At 44.9% G+C, this 23,391-nt stretch overlaps 1 protein-coding gene across 1 annotated transcript in view; it reads left to right on the plus strand.

Annotated features, from left to right (window-relative positions):
- The window catches only part of LOC146068713 (protein unc-13 homolog A-like), a 334,746-nt gene that overhangs the window by 82,901 nt on the left and 228,454 nt on the right, over positions 1-23,391 (plus strand). The window contains exons 9-11 of the mRNA XM_083179255.1: positions 288-498; positions 671-796; positions 22,328-22,801. Of these exons, the coding sequence (XP_083035381.1) occupies positions 288-498; positions 671-796; positions 22,328-22,801 (811 nt within the window). The remainder of the gene's footprint in view (positions 1-287; positions 499-670; positions 797-22,327; positions 22,802-23,391) is intronic.

Genomic DNA, 23,391 nt, shown 5'->3' on the forward strand with positions numbered 1-23,391 from the left:
GTTTTTCAATAGGAGTAGGACAAATGTGTATTAAAAACTAACAATTTTTAGTCTATTGTTTTGTTGATACTTTTGAAAGCACATAAACAAGATATCTTTCTATGATCTATAAATGTGTAGCGACAGGCAGCAGAAAAAATAATGCGCTAGCACACTAGGGTAGCCAACTCATCCTTTCCGTAAGGGACACATAAATCACGTTTTCCTATTCAAACAGCCAGAGAAACATGTGTAAAACGTGTTCTGTGTTTAACAAATCTAGACACACCTCTGTTTTCTTCTTACAGACAATGAGGATCCCGACAGTGCTGTGGATGATCGTGATAGTGATTATCGTAGTGAGACCAGCAATAGTATCCCTCCAGCTTACTACTCTACATGCCAGCCAAATGCCTCTGTACATCAGTACCCAGTTCGGCATCAGTACAGTTCCCATGGATCATATACTGACTCAGTACACAGCTATGAGATGGATTTCTCTGACCACCGGCCAATCAGGTACAGTTGTGCACCCATTCGGAGGGAAATAGTGCTAATGTATCTGAGCTCTTAGAACTGCCTAGTTATATTATTTTGCTAAACATCGTTATACATTAATATCTGATGGATGGCAGGATGGAGGGGTGTTTTTTACCCCTTCTGACCTGTCTCCTCTTTCCCTGGATGGCAGGCGTTACGATAGCGCAGACTCTGCCACTAACGGGCGCAGTGATGTGGAGTCTGTCTCCGGTTCAAGCCGCCTCACCAGTCGGCAACATTCTCTGGAGAGCCGGCAGTCACTAGACTTGTCCGATAGGTGGGTCAGTCCAGAGTTGTTGCAGTGTGAGTGCTGCAGAGTGCCGTGCTTGTCCTATGCACATGCCAAGACAGGCCGTAATCTATATGCAGGGAAAATCTAATTACTGTAAATACACAATATAGCAAAACACAGGCCTTATTTTCAGTGACACAAGTCCCTTCCCATTGGACATTCGAAGAGTATTATTTCCTATTTGTAGACAAGTGAACAATGGCCTTACACAACACAAGGTGAGAAACATTGACTACTTGATACAAATTTTAGTTTTTTTAAATGGAAATTATCCCATACTAAGCCTGCTCACGATAGTGTCACTTATTAATAGAAACAATAGAAATAGGAGTAAGATAGACTAAAACTAGAGTGTTAAATAATGATCACTTTCTTGTGTGATATGTGTCATAAATGTCTTTCTGTAGTTTTAGCAAACGGTCTATCTTCTAGTTTATTGTAATTTAGGAAATTGTATTTCAGTACAGATGAATGGGGTCCCTGTTCCTCCTTTTGAAAAGCAGAACCTATGTCCTCCCTTTAGGATGTAAATATCCTGCTGCAAGTATTGTAAATGAGAAGTCTGGGTTTTGTTTGTCCTTCAAAAGAGATTGTGACATAGGCATGGATGGAATTGTGGGGTATGGATCAGTGGGTTGACCATATTAGGTCAACCCATTGGTGAGAAAAGGCCTCTCAAACTTAGACAGAACTTAACATTTCACCTGTTAACCTAATGAAGATGTTGATATTTTGTAAATGTCAACCTAATGTGTATGACCATATTGTGTTGACCTATTGCCAGATAACACCACTGTGATGCTTCTCTAGCTTCCTGGCTTCTTTTAAGGATGTGCATTTCAGTGCTTGTACAGACACTGCAGCCCACAGAACAAAAGCCTTTGAATTACTGAAGTCCGTTGAGAACTCAGCATTACCTCCTCATCTCTAGCCCCAGTAACAATTACATCCCTTGAAGTACGATCTGCAAGGTTATCTAGATTATACTAATAAGCCCTCATGACATGTTTGGCAATGTTGCTCCCATTGTCTCTTGGCTAAACATCTGACTATACATTACTAGCAATAGTGACTGTCACATGCCGCTGTGGTGGTACACGGCGGGCATGCTACTGACCTCTCTGTGTCTGCCGTCAGCTTGCATGTGTCCACCGGGGGTCCAGGGTCTGTGGGAGGCAGCAGGGGTCTGCGGGCATGTGAGCAGCAGCAAGGGAATGGTCGCTCTGCACTGGAGTCTGACTTTGCTTGGTGGCACATGAGGCCGGCACCACCATCTTGGTTTAGGTCAAGTGAGCTATTGGGCCAGGTCAGGGTCTTTCCTGTGTGCCTGCCCTGTCAGCCAATAGCAATCATCCACTAGGTATATAGGGGATCTGCCTAGGCTGATCTGGGTCAGTGCAAAAAGTCTTCTGACTCTCCTATTGCCTGTTGCTGCTCCCAGCCTAACCTGTCAAAGCTCCTCTGCTGGCCTGAATACATTGAATTATTCACAGCCTGGCCCGGTCCATTGGCTCCGGTCCATTGGCTCCGGTCCAGTCCAACTGGTCTCCTGTGGTTTTGACAGTGATCTTCCGCTCCGGTCCCGGATCCATTTCCAGTCAAAGTTTCAAAGTCTTTGAGTCTCTTTCATTGGATCCAACCATTGGCTATACAATCACTTCTCTTTCTAGATATCATTACTCAAGTCTTTCATTAAACTCCCTATGTCATTCTTCAGTGTCCTTCATCACCCCTAAAGTCTTCAGCTGTCGTCACCCCAAGTTTTCTTACAATAACTTTTTCCTTTAATTATCATTGACTTTTGTTTTCTCAAATAAATATTTGAGTGCTGCTGTTCCGATATTATATATGAATAAGTCTTTTATTAAACCAGCCCGTTTATAACCCTTCCTCACTTGGTCCATCTACAGTTCCTGAGTACCGCATGACTCCATCAAATCCTAATCCCGTGACAGTTTGCACTGACCCAATGGAATTGAGTGGTAATCAGGGATTACTCACAGACCTCTTGCAAGGGATCGGTAGTCGCTTGTAGCAATTGGAGGCGCCCCAGCGACAAGTGGCTCAATATCTTCAAACTCTAATACCTCCGCAACCCACTTCCTCCATTCCACCTGCTTCTCCTATGGTCACCCAAGCTGCTTCTCCATCAGCCTCCATATGCGTTTCAACAGTACCAGGTCACCTACACTTGCACATGCCAAATAAATACGTCAGGCTTCCTTAACCAGTGCGATGTGCATTTTACTTTGCAGCCGTCGATCTTCCCGACAACCAAGTCCCAGGTTGCTTACATCGTGTCAATCCTTACCGGTCCAGACCTGAAATGTGTTTCTCCATTATGGGAACGATCTGACCCATTTCTCTCAGATTATCCTGCCTTCATCACCGCCTTCCAACGGATCTTTGATGATCCGGGGAGAGTTTCTTTTGTGGCCACTGATATCCTGAGAATCCATCAAGGTGGATGACCAGTGGGCCAATATGTTCTACAATTCAGACTTTAGCTTCCAAATTAAATTAGAATGAAAATGCTTTGGTGTCCTCCTTTTGGAACGTTCATTCCAGTTGCCTGAATGAGCTCACAACATGTGGCATGCCTTCCACCTTAGATGAGCTGATATCCCTATGTAATAAAGTTTATCTATGATTTCAGGAACATCAGTTGGAGAGAAGTAGAGCAGACCATCTCAGATTCTGGCCTCCTTCCAGTCCTACTCCTGCACTCAAACCTAGTCCTTCCTCGAGTCTACCACCAGAAGAACCAATGCAGGTCAATTGTTTCTGTCTCTCTCAGGAGAAGGCTCGCTGAAGAAAAGAGAATCTATGTATATATATGTACTGCGGATCCTCCTCTCACTTAGTATCTGCATGTCCCCGTCATCCAGGAAATTACCTTTTCTAATCTCCAAGGGAGAGGCTAGATTAGGAGTTCTGCTCTCATCTCCCACTCCAGTTGAATCCATCATCTTTGTCACCCTCATCATATCCCATAAGAAGACTAGGGTTAAGGCATTATTAGACTCTGGAGCAGCCGGCAACTTCCACTCTTTCAAAATTGCTACTCAGCTCTCCCTGCCTGTGCAACTGTTGGGCCAACCACTCTTGCTGACAGCAGTAGATGGCAGTCGCATGCCCAATGGACAGATTTATTTTCAAACTCCCCCAATTGAGCTTCTTGTTGGGGCTCTTCATCGTGAATTCTTAGAATTTCTAATTATCCCACAAACCACTAATGATATTGTCCTAGGAATGCCCTGGCTCTCCAGACAGAATCCCCATATAGATTGGATGACCATGGAAATCCAGGCATGGGGGAAAGACTGTGTTTCTTCTTGTTTACCTTGAATATTGCCTCTCCAACAATCCGGTCCTCAAGACGCTACGTCCTCCTTGCCTCCTCAATATTTTTCTTTTTCAGACTTAGTAAAGGAGGCAACAACAAATATATTGCCTCTCGGCAATATTCAGGCGCTGCGTATGTTCTCCCTCTACAAATTAAGCAGCAGTTACGTTTAGGGATTGTCAGTCCCAATGTAAGAAGCAAAAAAAGAGAAATGGAAACTGCGCTGTTTGAGGAATGATTCTACAATCAATTGTTAGAAAGGTGTAAATTTAATCACATATATATATATTTTACAAATAGGATATAATAACAATAAATTAAAATTAAAATTACATACAGTATACACTTAATAACCGGTTGGGGGATTGTAACTGTGCATAGCTGGCACTTAGCGGTTCCACTTATGGGGTGGGCCCTTTATCTCTGAATGAGTGTCCCCTCTTTATCTACCTGTTTGTGGGTATAATTAGCTTACTCCTCGGACTGTGTTCATGGGAAATGGAGAAGTGCAGTCAATTAAAGTCACTCACATATCTGGGATAATGTCCACTTATCCGGATAGAGCTTTTGTGTGGTCCCCGTGAGTCGATAGTTGCTGCTTGATCTCCTTATTGGATCCCGAATGCTGTTTCTTGGTCCGATGGTTTAGGAGTCCCGGGTACAATGGAGTTTTACCCGATTTGTAATCCACAATGTAGAGGTAGAGTGGGGGCACTGTACCTAACGCGTTTCGCTGGGGGGCTCCCAGCTTTTTCAAAGGTGCCCACTCTACCTCTACATTGAGGATTACAAATCGGGTAAAACTCCATTGTACCCGGGACTCCTAAACCATCGGACCAAGAAACAGCATTCGGGATCCAATAAGGAGATCAAGCAGCAACTATCGACTCACGGGGACCACACAAAAGCTCTATCCGGATAAGTGGACATTATCCCAGATATGTGAGTGACTTTAATTGACTGCACTTCTCCATTTCCCATGAACACAGTCCGAGGAGTAAGCTAATTATACCCACAAACAGGTAGATAAAGAGGGGACACTAATTCAGAGATAAAGGGCCCACCCCATAAGTGGAACCGCTAAGTGCCAGCTATGCACAGTTACAATCCCCCAACCGGTTATTAAGTGTATACTGTATGTAATTTTAATTTTAATTTATTGTTATTATATCCTATTTGTAAAATATATATATGTGATTAAATTTACACCTTTCTAACAATTGATTGTAGAATCATTCCTCAAACAGCGCAGTTTCCATTTCTCTTTTTTTGCTTAGTAAAGGAGGCGCTGACACTTTTTCGTGCCGAAAGAAGTTATCCCATTGGGGAACAAGAGCTACTGACTGTTTGAAAACTTGCTTTTGAGAAATGGTGTTATCTTCTTGATGGAGCCCGGCATAAGATTACAGTCTACTCTGATCACAAGAATCTTTCTTTCCTTCTCAGTATACAGTGTCTTACTTCCCATCAAGCCCAGTGGGCATTGTTTTTTGAATGTTTTGATTATCCACATCACGTACCGTCCAGGTTCACAGAACTGTAAAGCAGATGCTTTAACCCTGTCCTTTGATTCAATAATTTAAGGGAAACCACAAACTCAACCAGACCTCAATCCTGTAGTCTTTGCTCAAGTAACCACCCATCCAACTCCTCCTCCTGGCAAGACCTTCGTTCCAGCCGACCTACAGAAAAATCTGCTGCAGTGGGCACATTCCTCTCATTTTGCTGGCTACACTGGAGTACAAAAGACTTCACAAACTTCTCCTGTGGGAATTCTTCTACTATTACCTGTACCAACTGAACCATGGACTCATCTGTCCATGGATTTCATCTTGAAACTATCTTCATCAAAAGACCATACTGTTATTTGGGGGTAGACGACAGATTTTCTAAAATGGTTAATTTCTTCCCTCTGAAAACTCTTCCATGAGCATCAGTCCTTGCACAACTCTTCATTTCTACTATTTTCAAAGTTCATGGTTTACCAACTGAAATCATCTTGCACCGTGGAGTACAGTTCATTGCCAAATTCTGGAAACCGTTATGTTCCACTGTTCAGTCAAACTTAAGCATTCTACAGCATACCACCCCCAAATAGATGGTCAAACTGATTGGGTCAACCAGGATTTGGAGGCTTTCATACATCTCTTTGTATCCTCCTCACAGGATGATTGCCTGGACATATTACCCTGGGCTAAGTACGCACACAACAACTTCCATCATTCTTCTTCCGGTACCGCTCACTTTTTAACAGTATTTGGCAAACACCCTCATTCTCCTGAATTTTTAAGTTTACCAACTCCGGATGTCCCAACAGTAACCTCCTCTTTAAGTTGTTTTTCTAAAATCTGGTCCAGCAATCCATAAATCTCTTCTAAACGCCTCAGCTCGTTATAAAGAATCTGTCAACAAAAATAGGAGAGCAGTTCCCAGTCTAAATGTTGGTGACCAAGTATGGCTCTCAACTCGTAACTTGCGAATTAGTTTACCATCCATGAAGCTGGCACCCCGGTTTATTGGTCCTTATCCCATTACCCAAGTGATCAATCCAGTGGCTTACCGGTTAAGACTTCCTTCTTCAATGAAGATTTCAAGCGCTTTCCATATTTCATTGCTCAAACCATTAAGACTAAATATCTATCAAAGTAAGGCACCTAAACCACCAACTGTCAACACAGAGAAAGACACTGAATTAAAGTCAAATGTATCCTAGATTGTCGTCATCTTAAATTTTGTCTCCAGTACTTGGAATGGTCTGGATATGGTCCTGAAGAAAATTCCTGGGTAGAGGCTACTGATCTTCATGCTCCCAGACTCGTAAGGCAGTTCTTCTGCAGAAATCCCCACAAGACTTGAGGTCACCCGGAAAGGAGGGGGTACTGTCACATGCCACCGCAGCGGTACATGGCGGGCATTCTACTCACCCGTTCGTGTCCACTGTTGGCTAGCATGTGTCCAGCGGGGTTCCAGGGTCTGCGGGCATGTGAGCGGCAGCAGGGGGGTGGTTGTGCTGCACTCGTCAGACTCAACTTTGCTGACCTCATTCTTCAGTCTAAAGTCTTCAGCTGCCATCACCCCAAGTTTTCTTACAATAACTTTTTGCTTTAATTATCTTTGACTTTTGTTTTCTCAAAGAAGTATTTGAGTGCTGCCGTTACTGTATTTTATATGAATAAGTCTTTAGTTAAACCAGCCCTTTTTAACCCTTCATCACCTGGTCCGTCTACAGCTCCTGAGCACCACACAGCTCCATCAAATCCTACTCACATAACAGTGACATTGAAATGTATTTTTTGGAGCATTAAAAATATTGTGGAAACTTGTACATGGGGTACAAAGTTCAAATGTCTAGCGCAGCAGCCTGGAAAAGACAGGTTCTTCAACTAAAGCTCCTATAGAAAGTGAAGTGAGGGAGGAATTTTTCAATTGTTAATTATGTTTAGTTTTAGTCCCTTTAATCCACTCACTATTGGGATTCATGTAAGCAATGTTTTTATTTGCAGCCTCTCTACAATGGCTGGGAGTATTGGGTGATTCTTTGTATCTGGTGGGTAAAATTTCTTGCTAGTCACAGAAGGGATCCAACTTAATAGAAAAGTATCAATAAAAGTTGATAAAAGCCTATGGCAGTACAACTTATGTTCACCTCTATCATAAGACCACTTGGGCACACATGACAGGCCTGTCTGCAACCATTGGCAGTCACGTTATTATGCAAGAATGTTTCTGTAAGGCAAGAAGATAATTTGACAGTTCCACTCTGTAAGTGTGGCCATGTATATTTCCATAAGGCAGGCTTAATTGTTTGAGATCATTTTCATTTAATAAGTTCTCTTAGTTCTAAATCTCTGATCAGTCATTCTATATAAAAAAAAAAACAGAATTAATATAGAATACAATATCTAGCCAGTTAGCACTTACATGTTTTTATTCAAAATATTATACCTAATGACACTTGCAAACATATATGCTTGCTTATTTCTCCATCAGTTAATATAACTCTGTACAGAAGTGAGTACGTACCAAAAAAGGGAAGTGCCTGTGCTCTATAATTGGCCAAACTTGAATATTACTCAAAATATTGTTAATTGTTAAATAAACTTCGGCCTATCGTGGGGTGTGCATATGTAAATCTGTCTGCATGCGCGCTTCAGGGTGTGGGTTCCTGTTGCAAGCTGGGTTCAATGTATGATCCACATGGTTTTGCTATACTACAAAAATTCTAGATGTTTTGTCAGGGACTTGTTAAACTGTAGAACCACTAGGTATACCCACGAAATAATACAGAATATAGTGGTAAGAGCATAGTTTCAACCCTCCAAAACTACTAGTTCTGTGGTTTGAAGTAATCTTGTTTAGATGTTTAATTTAAACTTAAAAAACACTGCAGGAGGATCTGCCTAACATTTATTATTACTATTATTATTATTATTATTATTATTATAATAAATATCCATTATATTTATGATGGAAAGTGTAGGTGTAATGTGTAGATGTTCTTTGCATTGTCTCTCTCCGTTCTTCTAACAAACCCCTGATTTTGCCTGAAAAACCCTACACCAGCTAAAATTGTAAAGTACAAGTACAAATAACTATACATGTATAACTTGATAATACATTAATACCTCTTATTAAATCAAGATAGAGCAATAATATACAGCCAACTAGACATGCCAGGATGTTTGAACTCTTTCCGCATGCATATCGGCATTAAGTTATCAATAAAAAGATACAGGACTTCCAGGTTTATAAGTCCTATCTGTGCATGCGTCAGCTGACACACATGGCGTGAGAAATGCTAGGAGGGATCTGATTGGATCTCTCTCAGCAGGGAAGCCCATAGGCAGATACCCGGAACTCAGTTCTCCATTATACATTGCTACTGTACAAGAGATTCGGTTGCTCCATTTAAGTGGCTAGAAGCAGACCTGCACACTAATTATATTTATTTTCTCTTATTTGAAAGAGAATCAATTATATAAGAGAGGACCCCTGATTTTCAATGAAATTTGGGGGGTGCTGTACCCAACAGTCATAAGCTGAACATTTTATGTAGAGAGAAAAAGGGACTGTTCTATGGGACGCACACTAATGCAAATTTAATAAAACGTAACTTTTAATGAAATTATTATCAAATTCCCTTCTAATATGTCGAGGGAAATAACAGTGAAATAATGAAGTTAAAATCATGGACACACACAAAACATACACAGATATATAGTGCTCGAATTGAATAAAGTGGTGTATTAAAACCACAGTGAGGTATTATTGAGAGATATTATGTCAATTATCGCACAACCTCTGCAGAACTACAGTTGTATGATATAGCCTTTATTGGCTTATATGTCTTATTATGGCATTTTAATTTGGGAGATTCTAAAAAATTATTACAACAGACAGCTGTCCAATCATTGGATGAATACTGTGCTTGAACCCACACACTGAGGTATTTTACCGGTATATCATAAATGTTATCTTTGTTGGAGCTCCAATTTTCCCTCCTTACTCGAGGGGGCTCAGTCTCCCACTTGTTCTGGGAGGCTGGGCAGCTTGTCAGCTCTCAAGTGTATGGTAAGTATTGGATATATTAATGAGTGTTGGATATAATTCAATAATACTTTGCTGCCACCTAGTGGTTAGCACATAACACACATCTCCATACTTGCAGTACTGTATGTTACTATTCAAATAAATTGCTCAGCCGGCGTGGCAAATTTTTTACACAGTTCGCTAACCCTCCATGCTGGGGGTGAGGGGCGCAAAGTATTATTGGATTATATCCAACACTCATTAATATATCCAATACTTACCATACACTTGAGAGCTGACAAGCTACCCAGCCTCCCAGAACACGTGGGAGACTGAGCCCCCTCGAGTAAGGAGGGAAAATTGGAGCTCCAACAAAGATAACATTTATGGTATACCGGTAAAATACCTCAGTGTGTGGGTTCAAGCACAGTATTCATCCAATGATTGGACAGCTGTCTGTTGTAATAATTTTTTAGAATCTCCCAAATTAAAATGCCATAATAAGACATAAAAGCCAATACATGCTATATCATACAACTGTAGTTCTGCAGAGGTCGTGCGATAATACACATAATATCTCTCAATAATACGTCACTGTGGTTTTTAATACACCTCTTTATTCAATTCGAGCACTATATATCTGTGTATGTTTTGTGTGTGTCCATGATTTTAACTTCTTTATTTCACTGTTATTTCCCTCGACATATTAAAAGGGAATTTGATAATAATTTCATTAAAAGTTAAGTTTTATTAAATTTGCATTAGTGTGCGTCCCATAGAACAGTCCCTTTTTCTCTCTACATAAAATGTACTGTACAAGAGTCAGTAATTTGGTGGAATAGAATCACAGATTAATGTGAGTGCTTGATTTGTTTCTATGAAAACAATATAAAAATTAGCCATCCTACCAGTCAACGTGGGCGATCCTGATACCCACGTACCCATTGTATAACGGAGCCCTGTTCTTTGTAGTCTAAACATGTCCTAACTAATGATTGGCTAAATTTCCTCTGTTAAGAATGGCCACATCCTTTAATCATGGGCCCATACCACTTCATTATCTGGTGAGCCCTTCATGCCCTAGTCTGACACTGGTCCAGAATGCAAATACATGGCATGTGCACAATGGGGAATACCACCCTTATTTGATTATTGACCTGCCCATTTTCTGGACAGAAATCTATATCATTAGCATAGTCCTCTCTACTTGCAAATGAATGGGGTGTTTGGGTTCCCCTAGATCTCAGTGGGAGATGGATCTGGGTCCTTTGACATGACGATTGGTTGTTTCAGCTGGGGACCCTTAGATGGCTATGGCATATGTTAGATATCATCAAATTTAGCTCTACACTACCTTGTCAATAGAGTCTACTGTACCACTGTTAAGCACACTGGTTTTGCACGGTTGACACATGTCCCAAATGTGGAACCCCTGCTGCTGGTTTCTGGGATCTGCTTTGGTCACACCTTATTCTGGTCTTTGGTTGTGAATTGTATTGGGGAATGAGGAAAAGGATATCACTACTTTACCCTAGTATTTTTCTCTTTAGTCTTAGGGGCGAGATGTACTAAGGGGAAAATGCGTTAAAACCCCCGTTTTACTGCATTTTCCTATGTATTAAAACCCCGCAACACCGTTACTGCATAATAGGGTATCGCAACCTTTGGGTGGTGATACCCTATAGATGCCTATGGGCTTCTTTTCGCCGCCCGCCGCCTCTGCCGCAAACCCGCCGACCCCCCTCTCCCCCTCCCTCTAGCTTAACTGGTCCAGGTCCTCCTGGACCGGGAAGGTAAAACCTTCCTCCCCCTAGTGACGCAGCCATACGTCCTTCCGGCTGCAGGGGGGAAGAGGTGGTGCCGGGGACAGCCTGCTTAGCTGTCCCCGGCGTGAGGGGAGCGGGAGGTGGCAGGGAGGTGACTGAGACCCCCCGCACACCACATTACAGGTATCACGGGGGGCCTCCGTCACTGCATCGCGATGCCAGCCGCATATGTTAGTACATATGCGCTGGCATCGCGGCGGACGGGCGGTGAAGGGCGGCGATGTATATTAATACATCCCGCCCTAGGTGTGGCTGATCCCATAAAGCAGTGTTTCCCAATCTCAGTCCTCAAGTACCCCCGCCAGTTCATGTTTTCTCTTTCAATGGTCCTGGTGACACAGCTCACATTTGGATGTAGGAGGCACCTATACTAAAGCTTTTAGAGTGGTAAGCTCCTCCCACTGCATCCCAGAATCCTCAGTTTGTTTTAGGTGCCCACCGGAGTGGGTGCTATACTGAAGAGGCTGCTGTGCAGCCGAAGATTAGAGTCAGATAGGTGTTTTTTATTTTATAAATTTTTACACTTAAGGTAGGGCGCAGTGCTGAGGATTCTCACAGAATCCTCACACTGCCAGCGCTGCAGGAGCTGACAGAAGCGCGTCCTGTCAGCTCACTGCGCACAGAGGAGACACTGTCTGGTCTCTCTGTGCGGCGCTGACAGCTTCTACTAAGAAGCTGCCTGGGCTCCGGAGCGCACTTGAACCGGCTCCACGCTAGGTGGGGGTCATGGGGAACAGGCGCTCCGTGATGGCGGCGGCCATTTTCTGAGGAGCTTACACGCTGAGCTCCTTCCCCAAGAGGACAGCAGTGTGTGACAGGCATGTTCCAAGTGGTCCCCAGGTGAAGGGGAGACACTGGGAACAAGGAAGTCCAGTAGTGGGAGCGGCTGACTGGGGGTAGTTGGCGCCAAAAAAGCTACAGACCCCGCAGCAGCGGGGACTTTGGTCTCTTCCCTCACTCTGCTTGGCGCCATTTTGGGAGACGCAGTCTGCGGAGCTGAAGTGCCTGAATACTGGCTGAGTGTGGATTTCCTGGGCATCGCTTCCCCCCTTCACTGAGAAGAGCTTTAGACAGATAAGTGGCTGTGATATACATTGACTCTGTGTATAATGCCTGTTCATTTTGCACTGTGTGATTTATTTGCATCATGTCAGAGCAACAGTGTGTGGCTTTGGTGGAGGGAGCCCTAATTACATTGAGCGTGTGCAGTGTTTGTACACTTCAATTTGTCCCTGAACAGATAACCAAGGGGGGATTGTGCCCTGCTTGTGCAGTTGTGAGACCCATGGGCAGTGAACCCCAGAGGGTAGAGCAAACGGAGCCTGCGTGGGCCAGTGCCCTTGGCAGGTCAGTTAATGCCTTAGTGCAGCTGTTGGACAGGCAGAGAGATGTTGTGGTGTCTTCCCCTAAACCTATGTCATCCTCTCTGCAATCCTAAGGCTCCATACCTCTGACCCAATCAGATCCTGGCCTGTTGCAGGTGATGCAGGATACTGCAAAGGGTATTAGCAGATTTAATGAGCTGCTTGATAGATATGATAATGATGCCGAGGGGACTCCTAAATGGTCTTATTTGGTGCCTTTGCTGGCTGTTCAGTCAGGAGAGGAAGGAGAATGCACGTCAGACATTCCCTGGGACCAGGGTGATGATTCTGAGGATTCCTCAGCCCCTGGGGTGGAGGATTTGATTGCTGCTGTTAAGCAGGCTTTGAATTTGTCTGAAGAGGACAAGACTCCTGTCAGAGGGGTGTTTAAGCGGCAGCGTAGAGAGGCTTTTACCTTCCAGGCAGATGAAGGTTTGCAGGATATTTTGGAAGGGGCTTGGAAAACGCCCGATAAGAGCCTTCAAATGCCAAAGAGGTTTTTGAGTATTTATCCTATGTCTGAGGCTCATACAGACCTCTGGGAAAAAGTGCCTGTAGTGGATGCTTCTGTTGCAAGGCTTTCAAAAGCGACTGTGCTACCAGTCCAAGGGGGTGCGGCTTTTAAAGACCCCGTGGACAAGAAACTTGAAGGAAACCTCAAAGCCATATTTGAGGGGGTGGGGTTTACACTCAGGCCCCTTATAGCCATAGGCGAATCTAGAATTATGGTAATGGGTGGTCCCAGATCTAGACATAATAGTAGGGGGACCTTTGCGCTCCAGCATGCATTGCCACATTTTTTCCTATAAGAGCATGCCAAAACTGTCAGGGCATGCTGGGACATGTAGTTTCACAACATCTGGAGGGCCACAGGTTGAAGACCTGTGTTTTAGACCATACACAGTAATGCCCATTACACATTTTAGCAAACTCCGTAATACCCATTACACATAAAGCCACACGCCGTAATGCCAATTACACATAAGGCCACACACCATAATGCCCATTACACATTGTGCCACACATCATGATGCCCATTACATACTATATAACAAACCGTAATGCCCATTACATATTTGCCACATAAGTGCTGCATACCTACGTGCTCATTGCTAGGGGGTTCTTGCTTGATGGCACCATTACACATGATGCCGCACACCATAGTACCCATTACACATGATGCCGCACACCATAGTACCCATTACACATGATGCCACACACCATAGTACCCATTACACATGATGCCGCGCACCATAGTACCCATTACACATGATGCTGCACACATAATGTCCCTTACACATGATGCTGCACACATAATGCCCCTTACACATGATGCTGCACACATAATGCCCCTTACACATGATGCTGCACACCGTAATGCCCCTTACACATTAAGCCACACATTATGCGTAATGCCCCCACATACCACCACTTGTAGCGTCCCTTAAGCAATGCCCCCAAAAGTGCCACTTACTGTAAATTTTTATATGAGTCTTCGCTGCTGCTGCAGGGAGAGATGGAGAGCAGTGCCGCTGCTTCTATGGGGAGAGGAGCAGAGCGCAGCGCAGAGCACGCTCCCACTCCCCTCCTGGTGTCCCCTTTAGCTGAGTGGACATTTGAAATATTGTGAGCGCTGTTGTTGTGCGTGACGTCGGGGAGCACGCCTGGCACCGGCACCACATGATTAAGGGGGGGCTGAGGTGAAAGCAGGGAGAAGAATTGGAGCGGAAGCTGCAGGGGTGACAGTCATTGACATCTGGGCAGAGAGCAGGGGGCTGCCCGGCTGTATTCAGAGCACTGCAGGTCACGGTTGTTTGAAACAATACCCCTTTCACAAAAGAAAATGCAGAGATTTACCCGGGAATATGGTCCCAGGATCATGCAGGGACATTCCCAGGCAGACCCCTTATACACCAGCCTAGTCCCTGCATTTTCTGGTGTGAGGGGGAGAGACAACCACCCCCCTCTCCCTACCCCCCTTTAACCAACCAGCTATATCTTTGGAACCAGCTGACCCATTTATATGAGACCAGTATCATATTAAAGAACTTTTGAGTTGGCTTCGAATGATTTTGGTCCCGTGAAACTCCAGAGAAATCTTCCCTCAAAGAACATAAACAGTCATGAAATTACATTTAAGAAATGAAAAAAAAAAAATGGTTTAACCTCAATATCCCTGGAACCAAGTAACCCATATGGATCCAGCCTGGTATCAGATTGAAGGCCCAGCGATTTGGGTTTGACTGAGATCAACCTCGAGCTTCAGTGATGCCGAAGGGGGAACTGGGTGGGGGTCGGAATTAGCGGTGCACCCCCTAGATTCACCTATGCTTATAGCGTCAGCCTGGGTTTCAAAAGCTATAATTGTTTGGGCTAGTAATTTGTGTACTATATTGCACGCTGACCCAGGTGTGTTGCTGCTGGCTGAAAAGCTGAAGGCAGCTGCTGAATATGTGCTTGAGGCAGAGGAGGTAGCTCTCAAGATGGCTTCTAGGGTATCCACTGTATCCATTAATGCCAGGAGAGTCCTGTGGCTCAAGGCCTGGGAGGAGGATAATGAATCCAAAAAGGCCTTAGAGGCGTTGGCCTTTAAAGGTAAACTACTGTTTGGATCTGAGCTGGAGGAGATTATTAAGTAGGCCACGGGGGGGCAAAATTAAATTTCTGCCTGTCCCCTCAGCAAAGCAATCTTCTAAGTTTTCAGCCTTTCTGCCCTCCCCTAGAGGGGTTGCGTCCTTTCGAGGACAGTCATTCAGGGGAAAATTCCAGTCATCTAAGGGAAAGGCCCCAAAATCTAGATTCGGCTCTTTCCACAAGAAACCGAACACCAAAGGTGAAGATAAACCCTCGGCATGACTGCCTGGGGAGCGCCCTATCTGTTGTCAAAGTGGGGGGTCGTCTGTTATGGTTGCGGGAAGCTTGGGCATTGTTGGATCGGGATCCTTGGGTGTTGGACATTGTATCATAGGGATACAAAATCCCTTTCAAAGGTCTTCCGCCAAGAAGGTTCTTACCCACTCCACTCACAAAGGAGTCACGACTCCGAACTGCTCTTTTGGGGGCAGCTCAGTCCCTTCTAGAAAAGGAGTGGTGATCCCGGTACCTCGGGAGGAATGGAAGAAAGGATGAAGCTGACGTTAGAAACCAGGTCTTCCCTACAATGGTGGACAGATGTGGATTCCCTTCAGTGGGGTCGGTCTCTTCAGTCTTGGGACAGGCTGGTAGTCACTACCGACGCCAGTCTCAGGGGCTGGGGAGCAGTTGTCCTGGACTTGAGGCTTCAGGGCCTATGGACTACGGTGGAGTCAGGTGGAGTCGGAGTTCCAGGCTGTTTGGAAGGCAGAAGACAGGCTGAGGGGTCTCCCCATAAAGGTCCAGTCGGACAATGCCACGGCTGTGGTGTACCTGAATCATCAGGGAGGCACACGCAGCAAACTGGCCATGTGGGAGGTATCTCGGATTTCCGGCCTTATTGGCAATATTCATCCCTTGGGTGAAGAATGCCGAGGCTGATTTCTTGAGCAGGGAGGAGCTGCTCGAAGGGGAATGGATGTTGAATCCACAGATATTCCAACAGACTGCATCTCGATGGGGGACCCCGGAGGTGGATCTAATGGCGTCCAAGTTCAACCGTCAGGTTCCCAAATTCTTCTCCAGGATGAGGGATCCCTTAGCGTCGGCTTTGGATGCAATGTCCATTCCCTGGACAGGGAATCTGGCATACATTTTCCCGCCATTTCCGATGATTGCAAGGGTTCTGAAGAGAATCAGGTCCCAAGGAATTCCGATAATACTAATAGCTCCGGATTGGCCAAGGAGGTCTTGGTATTCGAGTGTTCGGAAACTGTCAGTGGAATCGTGGCGCCTACCTCAAAGGTCAGACTTACTAAGCCAAGGACCGTTCTTCCATCTGGATTGAGCTCGGCTAACTTTGATGGCTTGGCTATTGAAACCGCCATTTTGAAGAGCAAAGGTTTCTCTGAGGCAGTGGTAAATACCATGATTAAGGCCAGGAAGTTGGTGTCTTCGGCCAACTATTATAGGGTCTGGAAGACCTATATTAGGTGGTGTGAGCAACAGAAGTCTCATACGTCCAGGTTTTGACTGTCAAAATTGCTTGAATTCCTTCAGGATGGATCTTCTTCAGGTCTCAGTCTCCAATCGCTTAAAGTACAGATATCAGCTCTGTCAATCTTCTTTCAGAGGTACTTCCGGAGGTGCAAACCTTCCTTCAGCTAGTTTTCAGGTTGAAACCACTATACAAACAATTAGTGGCACCCTGGGATTTGTCTCTGGTGCTGGAGTGTCTTCAAAAACCCCCCTCTGAACTATTAAGGGCGGCTGACATTAAATTCCTTACGTGCAAATTGGTGTTTTTATTGGCTGTTTCCTCTGCAAAGAGGGTTTCGGAGTTGGGAGCATTGTCCTGTAAGCCTCCCTTCCTTATTTTTCATGACGATAGGGCTGTTCTTAGAACAGTTCCCCAATTTTTGCCGAAAGTAGTTTCTGCTTTTCCTTTGAATCAGGAGATTGTTCTGCCTGTGTTTCAACCCCAGAGGGGTCTAGGAAAAGGGTCAAATTGAGGAATTTGGATGTGGTGCGCTCCTTGCGCATTTATGTGGACAGAGTTAAAGGTTTTCGGAAGACGGATACCTTGTTGGTCTTGTATGAAGTACACAAGATAGGCTGGCCCGCTTCTAAACAGACAATTGCCAGGTGGTTGAGATCGGTTATTGCTTTTGCATATACTAAGGTTGGTAGGCCTGTTCCGGCCAGGATAAACGCACATACCACCAGGTCTGTTTCCACCTTGGGCGATTCGCCATGGGGCTACAGCTGAGCAAGTATGCAGGGCCGCCACTTGGTCATCTGTTCACACTTTTGCCAAATTCTACAGGTTCCATGAGTTCGCGTCGGAGGGCGCATCATTCGGGCGAGCAGTGATGAGAGCTGCAGACCTGAGCGTACCCTCCCAAAGGAATTTTAAATTAGTATGAAACATGTTCAATGCCCCCAAATGTCATTTTTGAGGCTGTACCACCCCCACTATCAACGCGAACCCGAAGCGTGGCGAGCACAGCGAGCCTGCGAGGGGCGGCGATACGCGTCCTACGACCTTTTCATACCCCCACTATCCACGTCGTGTGGAGTTGAGAATAGAAAGTGTGGCAAGCGCAGAGAGCCACCGAGCCCGAAGCGTGGCGAGCGCAGCGAGCCCCGCGAGGGGACACGGATACCTTCACAGGTATCCGTGTCCCCTCGCGGGCTTCACAGGTGTCCGCACCCCTTCGCGGCGCTCGCCACGCTTCGGGCTCGGTGGCTCTCTGCGCTTGCCACACTTTCTATTCTCGCGGCTATTCTCAACTCCACGCCGACGTGGATAGTGGGGGTATGAAAAGGTCGTAGGACGCGTACCGCCGCCCCTCGCTACGCTCGCCATGCTTCGGGTTCGCGTTGTACTAGTACACAAGTACCAGGGATTTTTGTAAGAACTTACCGTTCGAATCCCTTTCTCTGATATGGTCCTGGTGACACAGCGATCCGTCCCTTACGCTCAGTAAGTATTGCCAGTGTTCATGATGTTTCATATTATGATGGATATAAAAAATTTTAAGATTGTGCATATAATATGGCTTTGAAAGTTGAACTGAGGATTCTGGGATGCAGTGGGAGGAGCCTATCACTCTAAAAGCTTTAGTATAGGTGCCTGGCTCCTGCGGACCCTCCTAAATCCCAATGTGAGCTGTGTCACCAGGAACATATAGTGTTATACTATTTCCACCTTGAAAAAGGAGCGAGTAAGCTCTGAAACGTTGGTGTGCTTTTTGAATACACTTTGCTTTTGAAAAAGTTTCCCCGGAGTGCCATGATTCTTTTATCACATTATATATATATATATATATATATATATATATATATATATATATGTGTGTGTGTTTGTGTGTGTATATATGTGTATGTATATGTGTGTATATATATATATATATATATATATATATATATATATATATATATATATATAGATAATGGAGAAGGCCTGGCACTCCCGCAGCTGGGTCCGAATACCCCGGTGCCTTCCAGGACAGGTAGGTAGAGGAATGGAAGAGGCGGCACTCAAATGGGATTTTTCAAAAGTGTATTGTGGCAAAAGAAAGGACCAACGTTTCGGGGTCTTAATCACCCCTTTTGTCAAGGTGCAAGTGGAAATGGTTGTGGCGAGCGGACGCGGATACACTTCACAGGTATATGCGTCCCTTTGCGGGCTTCACAGGTATCCGTGTCCGCTCGCCATGCTTCGGGCTCGGTGGCTCTCTGCGCTCGCCACACTATCTGTTCTCAACTCCACTCCGACGTAGATAGTGGGGGTATGAAAAGGTCGGAGGACGCGTACCGCGGCCCCTCGCGGGCTCGCTTCGCTCGCCACGCTTCGGGTTCACGTGGAACGTGGGGTGGCGTTAACAATTGGGGGGGCAAAGGGTGGCTATTTGGGGTCTGTGGGCCATTTAACATTGTTCCCAATGTTAAATCGGGTCAATTGACCCATTTAACATTGTTCCCTATGTAAAATCGCGGTGATCGCATCGCATGCGATTTTTTGGTCGAATGCGATGCGACCGACGCAATTTTTTTACTTGCGATGCCCATGATCAAAATCGTGGGCGCCCTTCTAGGTAAAGAGTACCATATATATATAGGTATAGGTATTGACTGCAGCTCCCTTTAGACAGAATACGGCATCCAGGGTCAGGATGAATGGACATCTAAAATACACAGAGAGAGAAGGGGCGCTCTATGGTGCATGTAAAAGACTTTTTAATAGAGTATGCACTCAGTATCAGATAAAAGCAGTTGTTCGTACCAATAAAATATCAGCTGTGGGCTGGTTACCACAAGGTGAATACATAAATACCCGGGGCACACCGCTCCTGATGTGAGGTCCACTGAACCGCGATGAGGGAAGCCGAGAACGAGGGATTGCGCTGCCGGGGAACCAAACCAAAGACCGGGGAAACACATGCCAGTCGGGACGCCGGGTGGTGCAGGACACGGGTACCAGAGGGTGGCGATACCCTATAGAAGCCTATGGGCTTCTATCGCTGTCCCCCATCCGCGCGACCCCCCCTTCCGTCCTCCATTGATCTCCTCCTCCCCCAGCAGGTGTTACAGCCGGGAGGACATCCGGCTGCAGAGGGAGGAGGAGACGCAGGGGGACACTGGCAGCTGCCGGGATGTGACGGAGACCCCCGCAGACCACATCACAGGTATCGCGGGGGTCTCCGTCACCGCAACCCAATGCTAGCCACATATGTTAGTACATATCCGGCAGCATCGCGGCGGCTGCCAGGCGAAGGGCGGAGATGTATATTAATACATCCCGCCCTTGGTGAGAAATCTCCAGTTTTTTTAAACCGGCAATCATTTACACTGCAAAACCAGTTTGATATTGAAGTGTAAATTATTGCCGCTTTAAAAAAACTGGAGATTTCTCACCAAATCTCTCACTTTCTGAATCTCTCATCCTATTAAATCTCACCCATTACTTTTCTTTTGTCTTTTTTTTTTTACACTCAAACTACTTTTTTATAATTTTACTTATTAGGACCCCATAATTTATAAGTAAATGGTATCTCCCTGTTTAAAATCATGGTTGCCTACCTGACCATCTCCTTCAGGGAGAAGATGCTCTGTTCCTGGACTTCCCTGGTAATGTATGATTGCCATCACCTTTGGGGAGCTAGGTAATCAGGGCCGGTGCTAGGCATTTCGCGTGGTGTCTGTGTCTGCCCGGTCGTGGTGGGGGGGGCGGGGACGGGGGTGGTGTCTGCGGTATGGCTACCTGGCCGCCGGGGGGGGGGGCAGGGGGGGTGATCGCAGTGTGTCTGCCGGGCAGGTCGGAAGGTGCGTCTGCGATGTGGCTACCCGACCGCCGGGGTGGGGGGGGGGGGAGAAGGGGTGCGCGATGTGGCTGCTGTGCTGCTGGGGGGGGGAGAGGGAGGGAGGGAGTGTTCACTTACCGAACACCTGCTCCTGCTCCTTCCTCCGGCTCTCTGTCCTGCTCCTCTGCTGATGCGGTGGGAGAGCTTTTTAGCTCACTACCACCCTCCAGTGGCCCTGTAGGTAATTGATAACAAAGTTGTTTCACCACAGGTGATGGCAATCATACATTACCAAGGAAGACCAGGAACAGGGCATTTTCTCCCTGAAGGAGAGAGTCAGGTAGGCCACCATGTTTAAAATGATGGCTTGTATTCAGATGCACAGTAAAAATTAGTACAATAACAAATATGTTAAGTATAAAGTATGAAAACAATTACATAATATTTGTAAATGTTAATAGCAAGTATTTTATATAAGCATTATTTGGCTTTTTCTCTAAGGGTTAATTAAAGATACAGTAATAAAAGTTATGTACAGTACTAGCATACATCTCTGAGGTCCTTTTTGAGTGGTATTGTACTGTATGTTCTAGTTCTTTTTGACGTCTTAATAAATACCAATGCCCTATCCAATGTCTTGACATTGGATAGGTACCTATTATAACTTGCAGTATTTTGCAAGTGTGCTTATTTATAACTTTTTCAGCGTTGTTGGGTTTTATTGATATCCATTCCAGGCCTCAAGCAACATAAACATGAGGCTGAGACATTTTGCTTGGCAAATCAGACTCCCTACTTGTATGTTTATCCCAGGATATTACCAGGAGTATGTGAATTGTTTTTAATGTATATTTGCTATAGTAATGGTTTGCACACTTTAGCTTTTTGTAGAGCGTGTTTATACCATGTGACTTATCTTGGTTACATGCAATGGTACATGGCTCAAAGCTGTTTTATGCATTATATAACTTGCTTTTTAGGTTAACTAGCTCCTTAGCATTTTGTTTATGCCTTGCTGGTTGAGGCTGACTTCTTGTTCCACATATTAATAAGGGGCATGTGTACCAAGTCTTGGAGTGAGATAAAGTGGATAAAGAAAAAGTACCTACCAATCAGTGCCTTACTTCCATTTTTTACAGTCTGTGCCAGGAGCTGTTTGGTTGGTACATTATCTCTCTCTCCATCTTTGATACATACAGTAAAAGAGAATTAAAAAACAAATATGCTTCTTATGAGGAACCTCTCTGTACACAGAAGATATATAAATAGGTAACAAACCCTCTACACCCGAACTACATGCAACTTGTTACATATACTGTTACATACCCTAACCTAGACCTAGGTAGAAATTAGAGATGTGCTGCTTGTACTTTTCAAATAGTCCATTTATCAACATATGAGCAGAAATGTAAGAAAAATCAGTGGATCCTGGTGTTACTGTTTATCCTTTGGTCTGTGTAACAGTGGCTTGCTGTGTGTCTATGTAATTGAAACAATTACAAAGGGAGGATTTGCTACAGTTATTTTACCCTTCTGCTTTCATCCTTCTGCCCCCATTTTATGTTTTTTTTTAGCCCCACTGGAAGCAGTCGATATGCCTCATCAGGGGAACTCAGCCGAGACTCCACCCATCTCAGTGATGATTTTGACCCAGAAAACGACAGTCTACAGGGTTCAGAAATAGAAGAGGAGAGGGACAGAGACTCATATCACTCCTGTCACAGTTCTGTCAGCTACCAAAAGGATTCTCCAAACTGGGAAGGGGAAGAGGGCCCAGAAGGCTACAGTGAAGATGATGATGAAGGGGGCTATCCTGACAGCAGGGGGCAGCTTTCAGATAGAGATCTGTATGATGATGAACTGCCAGAGGGGGAAGATGAAGAGGAAAAGCTGAGATATGAGCTGGAGAACACAATGTATCTGTCAGGGGAGAGTAAAGAGAAGACACCTCCTGAGATCCCAGTGGAGAAGGAGAAAATCCCAGAGGTTGTACCAGAGCCTGAGGCAGCACCAGTAGTACCTGCAGTCCAGGAACCAATACCAGAGAGGTGAGAAGGTGGGGCAGGTAATGAAATGCTTAAGTTTACAGAATTAGGTAGAAATAGGTACAGTAGGTATGTTTTGCCAATCTACAAAAATACAGGCAGTTCAGATTCATTCTGTTTACAGTATAATTCACTTACTTTAAGGAAAATTATTATTTGTCTTGAATATTTCATTTAAACTAAATTATGTCCTTACAACGTTAGCAGCAAACATTGGGCCCAATTCAAAGTTAATTGCTGATGTGCAAATCCGCAATGTTTGATTACCAAATCACTGTGCATGCGCATGTAGTGCATTGTACCATACATGTGCAAGATCACATAGTGACAGAAATATTTAATCACAATCCACTCGCAATTTGACTGTCAAGAAGCCGGTGTTTGTGTAAAAAACCACAGGCATCCCATGGCATTTTAAGGGAGGGTCTGTGACGTCAGTGCCAGCCTCCTTGAGTCTGCCTCTGTTGCATAGCTGTGGAAGGGTCACACTTACTCACATTTGCACAGACTGGGATAATCATTCGATGGTGAGTGAATTGCATATGGATGTGCGACAGAACACTAAATTGTGAAATTTTTGCAACTCACTTGCA

This window comes from Crinia signifera, chromosome 1 (genome assembly GCF_055691185.1).
Source record: "Crinia signifera chromosome 1, ASM5569118v1, whole genome shotgun sequence".
NCBI lineage: Eukaryota > Metazoa > Chordata > Amphibia > Anura > Myobatrachidae > Crinia > Crinia signifera.